Raw genomic sequence first — 16,136 nt, 5'->3', positions numbered from 1 at the left:
CATCTTTAAGGTCTAAATAAAGCACAACAAAAGCAGTGTACTGTTACTCCTGTGTTTTATTTCCTTGGACTAAAGTTGGCTGTAGACATTGTTAGGAAACGAAGCAAAGAAAAGGAAAAGGTGCTATAAATATCTCCCTTAAAGAAATAAATATCACCCATGTGAAAATCAAAAACATCCTTCAATTAAAAAATAAATATATATATGTATAGTGTGTGTGTATGCATATATACAGTGGATATAAAAAGTCTACACACCCCTGTTAAAATGTCAGGCTTCTGTGGTGTAAAAAATGAGACAAAGATAAATAATTTCAGAACTTTTTCCACCTTTTAATGTGACCTATAAAGTGTACAACTCAGTTGAACAACAAACCTTGGTTTCATCAGATCATAACACATTTTCCCACATGCTTTTGGGAGACTTCAGATGTGATTTTGCAAAATTTATCCAGGCTTGGATGTTTTTCTTTGTAAGAAAAGTATTCCGTCTTGCCACTCTACCCCATAGCCCAGACATATGAAGAATATGGGAGATTGTTGTCACATGTACCACACAGACAGTACTTGCCAGATATTCCTGCAGCTCCTTTAATGTTGCTGTAGGCCTCTTGGCAGCCTCCCAGACCAGATTTCTTCAGGTCTTTTCATCAATTTTGGTGGGACGCCTAGTTCTTGGTAATGTCACTGTTGCGCCATATTTTCTCCACTTGATGATGACTGTCTTCATTGTGTTCCATGGTATATCTAATGCCTTGGAAATTCTTTTGTACCCTTCTCCTGACTGATACCGTTTAACAATGAGATCCCTCTGATATTGTGGAAGCTCTCTGCAGACCATGGCTTTTGCTGTAGGATGCGACTAAGAAAATGTCAGGAAAGACCTACTAGAACAGCTAAACTTTATTTGGGGTTAATCAGAGGCACTTTAAATGATGGCAGGTATGTACTGACTCCTATTTAACATGATTTTGAATGTGATTGCTTAATTTTGAACACAGCTACATCCCCAGTTTTAAGAGGGTGTGCACACTTATGCAACCACATTATTTTAGTTTACTTCCCCCACCCCACCCCTAAAAGATTTGTTTGTTTTTCAATTGAGTTGTACAGTTTATAGGTCACATTAAAGGTGGAAAAAGTTCTGAAAATATTTATCTTGGTCTAATTTTTTTTACATCACAAAAACCTGCCATTTTAACAGCTTTGTGTAGGAATGTTTATTTTATATGCAGTGTGTGTGTGTATGTATATATATATATATATATATATATAAACATACACATTTTTTTCACCTAAAAAACAAATCAAATATCCAAGTGCAAATAATGAAAATTCATAGTGCCAAATGTGATCAAATGTCTAAAATAATTGTATGTCAAAAGTCCACTCTTCTAGTGTCAACCAAGGTGGAATAGTACTATTGTTTTGGGGGTTTTTTTCTTTTCTTTTTGCACTAATAAAATGGCTGTTCCATAATTTTTATTAGATATCTTTTGTAAATTGTAGGCTGGTCTTTGTGAAGCTGTTCAAGAGCAAATGCGGAAAATTCTGTACCAAAAGGAATCCAACTACAACAGACTAAAAAGAGCCAAAATGGACAAGTCTTTGTTTGTGAAGATTAAAACCCTGGGCATTGGTGCCTTTGGTGAAGTCTGCCTTGCCAGTAAAGTGGACACCAAAGCTCTGTATGCCATGAAGACTTTGAGAAAAAAGGACGTTTTAAACAGGAACCAGGTGGCACATGTCAAAGCTGAGAGGGACATCCTAGCAGAGGCTGATAATGAGTGGGTAGTTAAACTTTACTACTCCTTCCAGGACAAAGACAACTTGTACTTTGTGATGGACTATATCCCAGGAGGAGATATGATGAGCTTACTTATACGGATGGAGGTGTTTCCTGAGCATCTGGCCATGTTTTATGTCGTAGAATTGACTCTGGCCATTGAGAGTGTCCACAAGATGGGGTTTATTCACAGGGACATCAAACCTGACAACATTCTTATAGACCTGGATGGCCACATAAAGCTAACAGACTTTGGTCTCTGTACTGGATTCAGATGGACACATAACTCAAAATACTATCAGAAAGGTGGGTTTCTGTGTGGTTGTCATGCTTTTTCCCATTCTCATTCTGCAATAAATAAACATAATAGTCATCTGCTCAGAGGTTAGTTGGCATTAGATGTGAAAATCCAGTCTTCCAAAACAAATGACCAGACTTATGGGTAATGCTATTAAGTATGTATTAAAAACTGTTCCCTATTCTCTATGAATCTCCATTTAATTATATCTCCAATATAATACTATTTTGGCAAAATTTTCCTTCCTAATAACTGCATTCCTATTAAAGCAGGTCTAATTTTTCTTTATTCAGGTTACTTCTAATAAATATAAGTAAAAACATGAAAGTCCAACTCTATTCAGAAGTTTTATTTAGCTTTGGGGGGTGAGGGGTGGGGGCGGGGTTAGAGCGCAGAAAGGTTTTGAAATTCTCAGTGGTTTTTTATGGCTTCCTTTACCTATCTCTCACAATGATGTATACACCTTTCATATTTTTCTGGTATACCAGGAACAGGAAATGAGGGGACCTCTCCCAAATAGGATCAGCACAGTATATCCAGTCTAAATTTTTTTTTTTCTTTTTACATTTTGGATAGAGTGGGTTAGGATTAGAAACCCTATTGGGTATTACTATCTGGGACTCTGTTAGAGAGATTTACATTCATTTCCAGTCAACAGATTGAAGAGAAAATATAGTGCTACAAAAACTGACAGTTGTTCTAGCCTTTCCCCTACTTTAAAAAATATATATATACACATACAGTCATGGCCGAAATTGTTGGCACCCTTGATATTTTTCCTGAAAATCAAGTATTTCACACAAAAAAGGTATTGCATTAACACATGTTTTGCTATACACATGTTTATTCCCTTTGTATGTATTGGAACAAATATAAAACAGAGGCAGAAAAGCAAATATGACATAATGTCACACAAAACCCCAAAAATGGGCTGGACAAAAGTATTGGCACCCTTAACTTAATATTTGGTTGCACACCCTTTGGAAAACATAACTGAAATCAGTCGCTTCCTATAACCATCAATAAGCTTCTGACACCTCTCACCCGGAATTTTGGACCACTCTTCCTTTGCAAACAGCTCCAGGTCTCTCTTATTGGAAGGACACCTTTTCCCAACAGCAATTTTAAGATCTCTCCACAGGTGTTCAATGGGATTTAGATCTGGGCTCATTGCTGGCCACTTCAGAACTCTCCAGCGCTTCTTTGCCATCCATTTCTGAGTGCTTTTTGACGTATGTTTGGGGTCATTGTCCTGCTGGAAGACCCAGGATCTTGGACGCAAACCCAGCTTTCTGACACTGGGCCCTACAGTGCGACCCAAAATCCTTTGGTAATCCTCAGATTTCATGATGCCTTGCACACAGTCAAGGCACCCAGTGCCAGAGGCAGCAAAACAACCCCAAAACATCATTGAACCTCCACCATATTTTACCGTAGGTACTGTGTTTTGTTCTTTGTAGGCCTCATTCCGTTTTCGGTAAACAGTAGAATGATGTGCTTTACCGAAAAGCTCTATCTTGGTCTCATCTGTCCACAAGACGTTTTCCCAGAAGGCTTTTGGCTTACTCAAGTACATTTTGGCAAACTGTAGTCTTGCTTTTTTATGTCTCTGTGTCAGCAGTGGGGTCCTCCTGGGTCTCCTGCCATAGCGTTTCATTTCATTTAAATGTCGACGGATAGTTCGCGCTGACACTGATGCTCCCTGAGCCTGCAGGACAGCTTGAATGTCTTTGGAACATGTTTGGGGCTGCTTATCCACCATCCGGACTATTCTGCGTTGCAATCTTTCATCAATTTTCCTCATCCGTCCACGACCAGGGAGATTAGCTACAGTGCCATGGGTTGCAAACTTCTTGATAATGTTGCGCACTGTGGACAAAGGCAAATCTAGTTCTCTGGAGATGGACTTGTAACCTTGAGATTGTTGATATTTTGCCACAATTTTGGTTCTCAGGTCCTCAGACAGTTCTCGTCTCCTCTTTCTGTTGTCCATGCTTAGTGTGGCACAGACAGACACACAATGCAAAGGTTAAGTGAACGTCTCTCCTTTTTATCTGCTTTCAGGTGTGATTTCTATATTGCCCACACCTGTTACTTGCCCCAGGTGAGTTTACAGGAGCATCACATGCTTGTAACATTCTTATTTATCCGCAGTTGTGAAAGGGTGCCAATACTTTTGTCCAGCCCATTTTTGGAGGTTTGTGTGACATTATGTCGAATTTGCTTTCTTTCCTCCCTTTTTTTGTTTTGTCCCAATACACACAAAGGGAATAAACATGTGTATAGCAAAACATGTGTTAATGCAATACGTTTCGTGAGAAATACATGATTTCCTGGAGAAATATCAAGGGTGCCAACAATTTCGGCCATGACTGTATATATATATATTTCTGTTGGTATTGCTGCAGATTTTTCTAACACTTCCCATCTGCTGAAACCACTGTCATTGGGTAGTAATTCCTACCCAAACTATCCAAAATGAAAAATACCTAAACCCACATGTTAATGTTTAAATAGTGTTTTTATCTGCCTGGAGTTTAGTGTTATGCGTAGCCTTTTGCACGGGTGGGTAAAATGATGTGCTGTATATATTTTGCATTTATTTATTTTATATATTCACATAACAATAACCAATTCCATAACACTAGCTAGAATAAATAGACCAGTGAACAGTAACTGTACTTCACCTTGTCGTATACACATACACTATCTTGCCAAAAGTATTGGGACGCCTGTCTTTACACGCACATGAACTTTAATGGCATCCCAGTCTTAGTCCGTAGGGTTCAATATTGGGTTGGCCCACCCTTAGCAGCTATAGCAGCTTCAACTCTTCTGTGAAGGCTGTCCACAAGGTTTAGGAGTGTGTCTATGGGAATGTTTTACCATTCTTCCAGAAGCGCATTTGTGAGGTCAGGCACTGATGTTGGACGAGAAGGCTTGGCTCGCATTCTCCATTCTAATTCATCCCAAAGGTGTTTTAACGGGTTGAGGTCAGGACTCTGTGCAGGCCAGTCAAGTTCCTCTACCCCAAACTCGCTCATCCATGTCTTTATGGACCTTGCTTTGTGTACTGGTGTGTAGTCATGTTGGAACAGGAAGATGAGATCCCCCCAAACTGTTCCCACAAAGTTGGGAGCATGAGATTGTCAAATGTCTTGGTATGCTGATGCCATAAGAGTTCTCACCCCCCCCCCCCCACCAAACTTTACACTTTAAATTGCGCACGCTCGTGGAATGGCGCAAACTACGGGTAAGGCTTTAAACATTTCTACAGGTTACCAGTTTAAAGTTAAAGAGGAGTTCTAGTGCTAGAACTTGCTCTCATGTTCACGGCGATACCTCACGTGTGGTTTGAACACTGTTTACATTTATGGGCATGGCCTACGCATGAGCACTGGGGGACACTTTCAATGTTTTTTATTATTTATTTTATTTTTATTTTTTTATTTTATGCAAATATCCCTTGTGATAGAAATAAGCAGTGACGGGTCTTCTTTATGGAGAGATATAGGGTCAATAACACCCACATCTCTCCTCTACAATGTAAAGAATTAAATCAAAAAATCATTGATCTAGTGCTTTAATTAAAAAATGGCCTTGTTTACAAGGCGCTGGAACCGGAAGTGATGTAATGACATCACTCTGGTCCTCCAAGGGCATAGAGATGAGTGGAGGCCATCTTTCCTTCACTGATCTCTATGCCCAGTGCTGGGATCGTTGGATGGGTTCTTAGATAAGGCTAAGACCACCGGGCTTTGAGAGGCGGCAGTATCAGTGCTTATTTTCATATTGGCCAAAAGCCGATTAGGGGTATTTTTAGCCCCTGTATCGGTGCTTATTTTCATATCGGCCAAAGGCCGATAGGGGTATTTTCGAACAAAACGTTTTGGCTACCGAAATTTCGGTGCATCCCTAATATTTATAGGCCATGAGAGGAAATTAGTGTACGAGAAGGAAATCCACAAAGGAGAGAATATGCATTCATATAGACTTTTTTTGTGGGTACCAATCCCGCTCCCAAAGAACTGGTGTGCTGATCCCAAACTTAGGGTCCTGGTTCTAAAGCAGTGCTATGACCTTACCACTGCTTACAAAAACGCATATTTATAAACCACAGTGGTGTATGTTACACATGTGAATTGCACTCTGCTTGCTTCAGCAGTCTGAGCAAGCTGAGTGCAATTCAGATTAAGAGAATTTTAAGAAAAAAAGCCAGGAAGAGAGCCATGAAATTGCACCTGTCAGCCATGTGACTGGTCTTTCCTCCAATCACAAAGTTTTCTCTGTAGAGTTAAGCATCCTTACATTTTAAGAAGAGGAAGTAAAATGCAGACCCCAATGTGGTGTCCGGTGGAGAGTAGATAAGTGTGTGTGTATGTTTTTTCCTTCAGATTGGTGGATATCTTTTTGTTTTCATGGTTTGAGAATGATGTTAGAATAGAGATGAAGAGATAGGAAATGACAGGTTCATACCATAACCTTGGTGCGTAAGACTTTTGCAGGTTTCCAAGCTTTTTTGCCAAAACATCTCTTTTAGGTTTAAGTGTGGCACTTTAATTTAGCCATTTTGAACAGTTATTGTGAGACAGTTGTTAAAATAGAGAAATGTGCATCATCGTTTTGCAATGCAAGTACTACATATCAAATTCATTTAAATGTAAGGATGAGTTTGCCTTGAACCCATAAAAATGTAATAAACCTATGTCCATTCTTGTAACTTTAAGGGAGCCACATTCGGCAGGACAGTATGGAACCCAGTGAGCTGTGGGATGATGTGTCTAATTGCAGGTGTGGAGACAGACTGAAGACGTTGGAACAGCGGGCTAAGAGACAGCACCATCGATGTCTGGCTCACTCCTTAGTAGGGACTCCTAACTACATAGCCCCTGAAGTCCTCCTGCGCAAAGGTGAGTAGTATATAAAAGAGATCAGCTGCAGCCATAAGGCTAAGCCATTTAAGACCGGGACTATAGGAGGACCTGGAGTGCAACTACAAGCAACAAGTGCAAAGAATCAAACTTTTTATTATCTTAGGCCATACATTATAGAATTTTCTTGTACAAGTTTCCGTTAAATTTACCAAAGCCATATAATATGAAGTCAAACCTAAACACTTTCAAGTTGTATGCAATGAGACAGGACCGTTCACTACATAGATAAAGGTAAATCTAAAGGAAATTGAACAAGAACATTGTGTAATGTATGGCCAGCTTTAGACTCTTGTGGTGGAGTGGGAGTGATGCTAAAGCAGGATTAGAGAGGGGTGTCTGAACCAAAGAACTTTCTGGCCTGCATTTTTGTGGCTCAGAATCAAGGTCCTTCAGAAGGTTGGATGAAATGAGGATCATGAGGTGGCTATGGGGATTTTAGCGATGGTGCTGTCAATGTCAAGCTGACAGTTTGAGGAATTCATTAGAAGTTTTTTTAGCTGAAGACTGTAAACCAGCATTCCCCAACCTTTATGCAGTCATGGCCCCTTTAAATGTATGCAGAATTTAGAGGCACCCAGTTTAAAATAAAAAATGTAAATGTTGCTTACCATCAATGGGAGGATAATAACTGATAGACTCTAATTAATCCCCCAAACTGCCAGATGTTTTCAAGCAATGCCAACATGAATCCAATACTTTTACTTTTGAGCCTATGAATAGAGTCTTTTATTTCCCTATATGTGGATATTTAAAGTGGTTTTAAACCTCAGATTTGAAGTATGAACAAAGCATATCCCTCTATAGCACATACACGTCTCAATCCAGAGCACGAAGGGTCATTTCTGTCCGCTGCTCGTTCCTCTGCTATTTGCATGAGTCACTTCTGACAAGTTTTCCTGACACCAAAAGAAAAATGGTGACAGGGGAGGGACCTCCAGCACACAGCCTATGATTGACAGCCTCAACTTGTATGCTGTGTAAAGGGGGGGGGGGTGTTCCTTCCCTCCAAAAAGCTCTCAGAGCTTCCTTCACAGAGCTCTGCAAAGTGTAACTTCAGATCCCCACCTCCTCCTGTTTTCAGGAAGCTCAGACAGGCTGTATAAATTCTGGACTGTGAATGGCTGTAGAGAGGAGAATACTGCAAATAAACAGATACAACTTATGTAGTAGAATTTGTTTCAGTTCATATATGAATATTAAAGGGATGGCATGTTTCCATACTACAGTACACTTTAGACTCAATTCACTAAGATGGATGAGCTATTTTATTTTGTCTTATCTTGAGCTAAGTTGTTCTGTCCATGTTTTGCAGGATACACTCAGCTTTGTGATTGGTGGAGTGTGGGAGTCATTCTCTTTGAAATGCTAGTTGGACAGCCACCTTTCCTAGCATCCAATCCAACAGAAACACAGCTAAAGGTAGGTGTCACTTCAGGCCCTGTTTTTTTTTTTTTGTTTAGAACTCTTTCTTGTCCGTAGCCATATATGATCTGTCACTTGTTGTTCAGCAGTCATGTATATTTTTCAGTAAAGCAGCACAATGATAGTGTGTGGAATACAGTAACATATAGGGATACATCCAATTTCAATTTATTTGAGTTACATCAGTGAAAATAGATTCTTAATTGTTTATATCAGTTATAGCTTTTTTTTTTTGCACCTTGCTTTTGCATAGTGAATTTAAACGACATTAAATCCACAACCAAAAATGTAATATATTGCAGCTTACTAATTATTAGATGTGCTGGCTGCTGTAGTTTTTCTCTATTGGGGCTTTTTGACCTCTGTTTTTGCCTGGTGATCTGACCAGTAACACACTACGGTATTATAGTACCTACACTCTTGATGGAGGAGCAACAGACACCTGTGGACAGCAGCATTGTCAGTCTGATTGGAGGGGAATGTTGGCTATACTAGCAGATTTAGATACACTAAATAAATTGAAGCCAAACTCTACGCAGTTACATCAACTTTTTTTTTTTTTTGGGATAAGTGTTTTACATAAATAGCTGATCATTGTAAGGAGTCTTGTCAGTGGTAATTAGTTTATCTCAACCTTCTAACTGCTGCATCTTCAGGACAGCTTGTTCTGTTGAAAAACAACAGCCTTACTGGATGACCAGACTTACTAGGATCACCAGGTGAAAATTAAAGAAAGAAAGAGAAAGAAAGGCTAAAATAATACCAAACCTAATACAGCCATCTCATCTAAGAACTTTGAAGCTACAATATAATAAATGTTCGCGTTTGGGTTTAATACTGCTTTATGACTTGTAAACTCTGCCTTATGACTTGTAACTAAAGGTAAAATTATAATAAGGTTTATCTGTAGGTACAGTGAATATCTCCTAAATGTGTACCGTTTAGGATGGTGGTCTCCAAACTGCTGCCCAGGGGCCAAATGTGGCCCTTTGCTTGCCTCTGTTTGGCCTTTGGGGCACTATTCCATCCACAACTGACACCAACGAAAGGATACTATTCCTCCCACAGACAGCAGTGATGATGTGATATTTCTCCCACTGATATCAACAATGGGGCACTATTGCTCCCACTGATAACAACAATATTGCACTATTTCTCCCACAGATACCAACAATGGAGCACTATTCTTCCCACTGATATCAAAATATGGCACTATTTCTCCCACAGATACCAACAATGGGACACTATTACTCCCACTAAAACCAATGATGGGGCATTGTTTACTCCCAATGGCCACAGTCTGGCCCCCTAAAGTCTGAAGGACAGTAAACTGGCCCTTTGTTTAGAAAGTTTGGAGACCCCTGGTTTAGGAGTTATTCACATCTGCAGCAGCTGGTGAGATCACTGGCACATGGGCACTGTGCTCTGAATGGATGGCACACTGAAGTATGCTGTCTATGAAGAGCACTGTGTCGTGACCGTGACTCCCGTGTGCATGCACAGGAGTGACGTCATCGGCCTGGCCATTCAAGCAGCCGATCAGTGCGAGCCCGAAAGGAAGACGGGTGAAGATGGAAGCGCCGACAGTGGTGACAGCACACTGCTAGAGGGCTTCTTTTTAAGGTAGGTCTATCATAATGTGCAAATATGTGGTGCATACTAGCACATTATGACTTAAACCACACAGAGATCAAATCTTTTATTTTTTTTATTGTAGGACTTTACTACTGCTTTAACCTTATAGTGTTACTTAGCAAACATTACAATCTGACATTATGGTAATAACCAATTCACAAGAATTTTCATTGAATTACTGCTCATTTTTCCAGCCATGGAGCTGTTGGCACTACAATGTCATTCTGTTTTTAAACTACTGTTTGTAGCAGTTTGGGTGCATTTCCCATTGGATGCTGTGATCGAAATTGTAAAACAAACAGCCTAAAAAACTCTTAAATAATGCGGGACTTCTTGAATTTTTTTGAAAGAGAACACCAAACAAAATTATGTTATCTAAATACTCAGAGCGCTTAAAGGCTAAACCCACTTTTTGCAAAAAATAATAAATGTATTTGTAGAAAAAAGTGCAAAAATGATTTTGCAACTGATTCTGCAAAGTATTGCAACCGCATTCAGTGGATCGTGGGGGCAATGCACACAGGCTGCTGCTAACTTCCTCCAGCTCCATAGTAAGGTAGGGATTGTTCAGTTAGAGAGATAATTGTATGATGGATAAGATGTCCAGTACATTTGACATTATTGTGTATTGCTTTACAGGTAATAAACTGGGAGAACACGCTTCACATTCCCCCCCAGGTTAACCTGAGCCCGGAAGCAACAGATCTAATTACCAAGCTGTGTTGTGCAGCAGAAAACAGACTGGGGAGGAATGGAGCTGGTGAAATAAAGGCTCACCCCTTCTTTAGTACCATGAACTTCTCTACTGACATTCGAAGGCAGCCAGCACCTTATGTCCCAAAAATCAGTCACCCGATGGACACTTCAAACTTTGATCCGGTGGATGAGGAAAGCCCTTGGAATGACAGCGGGGACAGCACAATGGCCTTGGACACACTCATGTCGCCCAACAACAAACACCCAGAACATGCCTTTTATGAGTTCACTTTCCGCAGGTTCTTTGATGACAATGGCTACCCATTCCGCTACCCTAAGCCATCTCGTATGGAGGCGATGCCATGTGAAGACTTGCAGGAAGAAAATAAGACGAAATCTGGTGAAACAGAAAGCTGTCAGCCAGTCTACGTGTGAACTAAATGGATGCATTTTGGAAAATGCTCATAGTATTATTTGCCAACAAGATCTTTCCATCATAGACATGGTAACTTTGCACATTTCTGGGAAATAAATGTGACTGTGCCCTTAAAAAATGCACAGCATTCTGAAGGAAATTGTCACCATCTTGCCGTCATATGATGGCACAGAGAAGAACATATGTATCTGAACAACTGATGAACTTTGGATGTTCTTGGTACTTTTTTTTTTAGCACCTCACTGTTTTGACCTTCACACATACCTGACTCACAAGGCCATTTCTTGATGTGAGCTGTGTAAGCTTCGAAGGTCTCAGCAAAAAACCAAAGATGATAAATCCAGATGAAGGCTACAGTTTGTTTGCTTTGTGCTCTGTATGCAAGCAACAATATGTTACTCTGGGAAGTTGGACAATTCTGTTGGTCTGAACTGGCAGCAGAAGATCACTTAGTGGGTATACTACCCCTTTACTTTTCATGTCTGCAGAGGAAGCACATTCTGTGTTGGACAACTTTAACCATTTTTTTAAACCTCCATCCTTTCCACTTGCTGCATTCTAGTTTATAAAATTAGAAAAGGGTCCGCTCACTTCAACCTATTGTTCCTATTTATCTAACCATCCATCCCATACTGTGATACACAATAGCCAGTATGGCAGTGAAATCTGCTCGGATCCAGAATTATCGGAAATTAAATTTTGTGGCCATTGAAGGAGCCTATCGTTCCACACAAAGTACATGCCATATATTTGTATTGTACATGTAAAACAGTAACTGACGACCTCAACAATAATCTATATATATATATTTTTTAGAAAGAGCACTTATATATTTTCTAATACGTAAGTTTATATGTCTTTGCAGAATTTTAACATGACATAACATGCTGCTGTTTTTTTTCTATTTTCATATGAGGTATTTTATTTGACTGACTTATAAATTGTAAAGACCATAAGGCTTGCCAGGATGGGGGGAGAGCAATGTTTGATATAGGGTGTTTATGTAACGTGATTGCAGAAGCTGATCATTTTTAGTATTTTTTAAAAGATTCAGTTGCCTGTTTCTGCCATATTGCCTTAGAGGCCATACAAGTAGGGTCCATCTAAGCTAAATCATTTGAGCTTAAAGTGTATGAAAACCCTAACAGTGACCTTTCTCTTATTTGCTCCATTTTGGTCTGTTAAATATACCATACATAATAATTATATATATGTGCACAAAAAACCTGCTAATCCTGCTAATTTTCCAGGAGCTCATACCTTCCAGCACTGTATGCCTATGCAGTACAGAAATCTCAAGCAGTGTTATTAGCCCTGCACGGGTCACCTTTGTAAATGACAGAAACACCTCCTTCTTACATTAGAGGTGGAAGGTGCTCTGTAGTCCTAAACAGAAGTGAGCAGCCTATGGTGACAGTTCTACTCCTCCATAGATATAGTACAGTGAGTGAGGGCTGTTGTTCTAGGACAGGAAGTGTTACTGGCAGGATCACTAGTTAAAAACAAAGGAAGAAAGCCTGAGAAAAGAAAATGAATGCAGGCACCACATATAAGGACTGTGAGATGCAATATAGGACATTTGTGTGCTTGGGTTTAGATACACTTTGTCAGATCACTCTTGAATCAGTGATATTTGGCTGGATATTGCTATATCAATGTCATATAGCCGCCTGTCGTTTCCAGCGGCAGACCTTTAATGTCGAAGGGCCAGCACTGGTGGGAAAAAAAAGATGAATCCCTTTTAGAGGACAAATGCATCCTTAACCAAAATGCAGGTTTGGGTTTGTTGGCAAGCTGGAACGCATGCTGGGCTCTTATATTGAATTGATAGAGATAAATCCAGTAGATTTCCCAGCACCAAACTGCTACAATCCAATGATGGGTGGCATTGTCTTGTAACTATGTGGTGCAGTATGCTCTTGCTTTCTGTGACCCTAGTTACCAAATTTAAGTCCACTAGCTACTATAATTTCAAATGCTCTCGGGGGGGGGGGAGAAAGCCCCCTTTTCCCAAAAGAGGAAGTATTTCTCTAAGTTGGGTGATCTGAAGATAAAAAATAGTTTGTAAATTGTAAGATAAAAAATGAATCTATATATAGATATATATATATTTACTAAATGCAATTGCACCTAAATAAAATAACCCCCACACACACAATGTATGAAAGGCCCATAACCCCACGACATGTGACATCACCTCTGTGCAATATTATTCCAATGATTATTTTGCTTTTATAAAGAAAAATAATTCCGAAGGGTGTTGTGCCATACATTTCTGCCTTATCTCTACTCCTTGGCTGCTCCGTCTTTGCCTGAAAGGTTGTAGTAGGATGTGTGAGGAATTGTCTGTGAGGTGTTCCTGCCCGCACGTCCACAGGCTGGTCCTGTGAGACTTTCTGTAAGCTGGAGAAAGAGAGGTTGAAGTAGTCATTAGTGTAATAGTGGTGTGATTGCTCATCAAGAGACCATCGCCAGGTTAGAGGAAGATGGCAGCTCTGTGGGGGCTTTACTAGAGAATGTTGATGTAAAGACTTGTATGATATTTTCTGTCTGTCATTGTCTGTAATACTCTGTATATATCTACAAAGCTTCTTTTCCTGTCACATACTCACAAAGGGGGAATCCATTTTGTGAGCTGAGCCATAAACTTAAATGGCTTCTGAAACATTGGGCAGGTAACTGGTGCATTCTAATAGCTGAATGAGTTTGGCCTTCCATTAATGTTGTGTTTGACTTCTGCGCCATAAGTCTTCCCGCTGCATAGAAGTTATTTGCATAGATGATATCTGCTTGTTTATCACGCTTTGTCCATTTTTTTCATATTCCCAAGAAAAAGATTGTCGCATATTGCACATTATATACCACAACGTGGCTGTCATATTAAAGCCCAACTCCAGTCTCGCTCTGGTTTTGGACAGAGAAGGGATAGAATTCCCTATTGAAGAAATTTCCTATCAGAGTAGGTATGATGATAAATCTCTTCATTGGAGACACAGACTGTATAAAGAGAGATTTTTCAGCAAATAGGTAAGAGATGGAACCTTTGTCTGGTTGATATTACTGTCTGTGACAACCACTCCTCTAATCTTTTAGGCCTCATTCATATGGCACCACCAACAATCAGCATAAATCTACAGCAGAGATCACAGATTTGTGTGATGAGCTGCAGCCAGGAAGCCTGTACAAATCATCGTCAGGCACCACATATCGAGTGGTTATATGGGGTTAGGACAGATAAGCAGCCTTGGCCCCTGCGCATGTAGCCTGTCAATGTGCGGTTACATGCAAACAACTGCAGGACCTGTCATAAATTTGTGCAGGCTTCCTGGATCACTCACACCTGAGATCTCCACCACTCCTTTATTCCAATTCTTGGAGATGTATGGCACTAATCAGCCACATGAATGAGGCCTTCTCCTACTGTCACAGAGAGATCTGACGGGAGGAGGAATTTTCCCAATCAAATCACAGGTAGCAGTCTTTACTCTTCCCAAGTCTAATCAAAGTGGAAATAAAGCCGGCTGGAGGTGGGCTTTATTCATGAGTCTCAGTATTTGCTGTAAACAAGAAGTCATAACTGAATAAAATAATAAATGTAGATTAAAAATTGAATGCATCATGTCTCAATATAAAGTGTTATTAAACCCTCCAAAAGTTGGTCCCAAAGCCAGAGAGCAAGCCCCTCCCCTTCTACTAGCAATCTGGCATCGGGGAGTACAAAATATACAGTGGGAATTGAAAGTTTGGGCACCCCAGCTAAAAATTTGTATTAATGTGCATAAAGAAGCCAAGGAAAGATGGAAAAATCTCCAAAAGGCATCAAATTACAGATTAGACATTCTTATAATATGTCAACAAAAGTTAGATTTTATTTCCATCATTTACACTTTCAAAATAACAGAAAACAAAAAAATGGCGTCTGCAAAAGTTTGAGCACCCTGCAGAATTTATAGCATGCACTGCCCCCTTTGCAAAGCTGAGACCTGCCAGTGTCATGGATTGTTCTCAATCATCGTCTGGGAAGCCCAGGTGATGTCAATCTCAAAGGTTTTAAATGCCCAGACTCATCTGACCTTGCCCCAACAATCAGCACCTTGGGTTCTTCTAAGCAGTTGTCTAGAAAACTGAAACTGAAAATAGTTGATGCTCACAAAGCTGCAGAAGGCTATAAGAAGATAGCAAAGCGTTTTCAGATGACAATATCCTCTGTTCGGAATGTAATTAAGAAATGGCAGTCATCAGGAACAGTGGAAGTTAAAGCAAGATCTGGAAGACCAAGAAAAATATCAGACAGAACAGCTCGCAGGATTGTGAGAAAAACAATTCAAAACCCACGTTTGACTGCACGATCCCTCCAGAAAGATCTGGCAGACACTGGAGTTGTGGTACACTATTCCACTATAAAGAGATACTTGTACAAATATGGTCTTCATGGAAGAGTCATCAGAAGAAAACCTCTTCTACATCCTCACCACACAAATCATCATTTGAACTTTGCAAATTAACATATAGACAAGCCTAATGCATTTTGGAAACACGTTCTGTGGACCGATGAGGTTAAAATTGAACTTTTTGGCCGGAATGAGCAAAGGTACGTTTGGAGAAGAAGGGGCACAGAATTTAATGAAAATAACCTCTGTCCAACTGTTGAGCATGGGGTTGGATCAATCATGCTTTGGGGTTGTGTTGCAGCCAGTGGCACAGGGAACATCTCACGAGTAGAAGGAAAAATGAATGCAATAAAATTTCAGCAAATTTTGGATGGTAACTTGATGCCATCTGTGAAAAAGCTGACATTAAAGAGAGGATGGCTTCTACAAATGGATAATGATCCTAAACACACCACGGGGGATTACATCAAGAGGCGTAAACTGAAGGTTTTGCCATGGCCTTCACAATCTCCTGATCTCAACATAATTGAAAATCTATG

At 40.0% G+C, this 16,136-nt stretch overlaps 1 protein-coding gene across 2 annotated transcripts in view; it reads left to right on the top strand.

The window, feature by feature from the left end:
- Nucleotides 1-14,989, top strand: part of LATS2 (large tumor suppressor kinase 2) — a 106,876-nt gene extending 91,887 nt beyond the window's left edge. For both annotated transcript variants that reach the window (XM_089685789.1, XM_089685791.1), the window contains 4 exons: nt 1,509-2,091; nt 6,811-6,993; nt 8,330-8,436; nt 10,714-14,989. In XM_089685789.1, coding sequence (XP_089541915.1) covers nt 1,509-2,091; nt 6,811-6,993; nt 8,330-8,436; nt 10,714-11,205 — 1,365 coding nt within the window. In that variant the 3' untranslated portion in view covers nt 11,206-14,989. The remainder of the gene's footprint in view (nt 1-1,508; nt 2,092-6,810; nt 6,994-8,329; nt 8,437-10,713) is intronic.
- The last annotated feature ends 1,147 nt before the right edge of the window (nt 14,990-16,136 follow it).

The sequence above is a fragment of the Staurois parvus genome, unplaced genomic scaffold (genome assembly GCF_062004578.1).
Source record: "Staurois parvus isolate SC_StPar_1 unplaced genomic scaffold, SC_StPar_1.0 ptg000387l, whole genome shotgun sequence".
NCBI classification, from domain to species: domain Eukaryota; kingdom Metazoa; phylum Chordata; class Amphibia; order Anura; family Ranidae; genus Staurois; species Staurois parvus.
The sequence above is the reverse complement of the archived record's forward strand: the minus strand, read 5'-3'. Positions and strand labels throughout refer to the sequence as shown.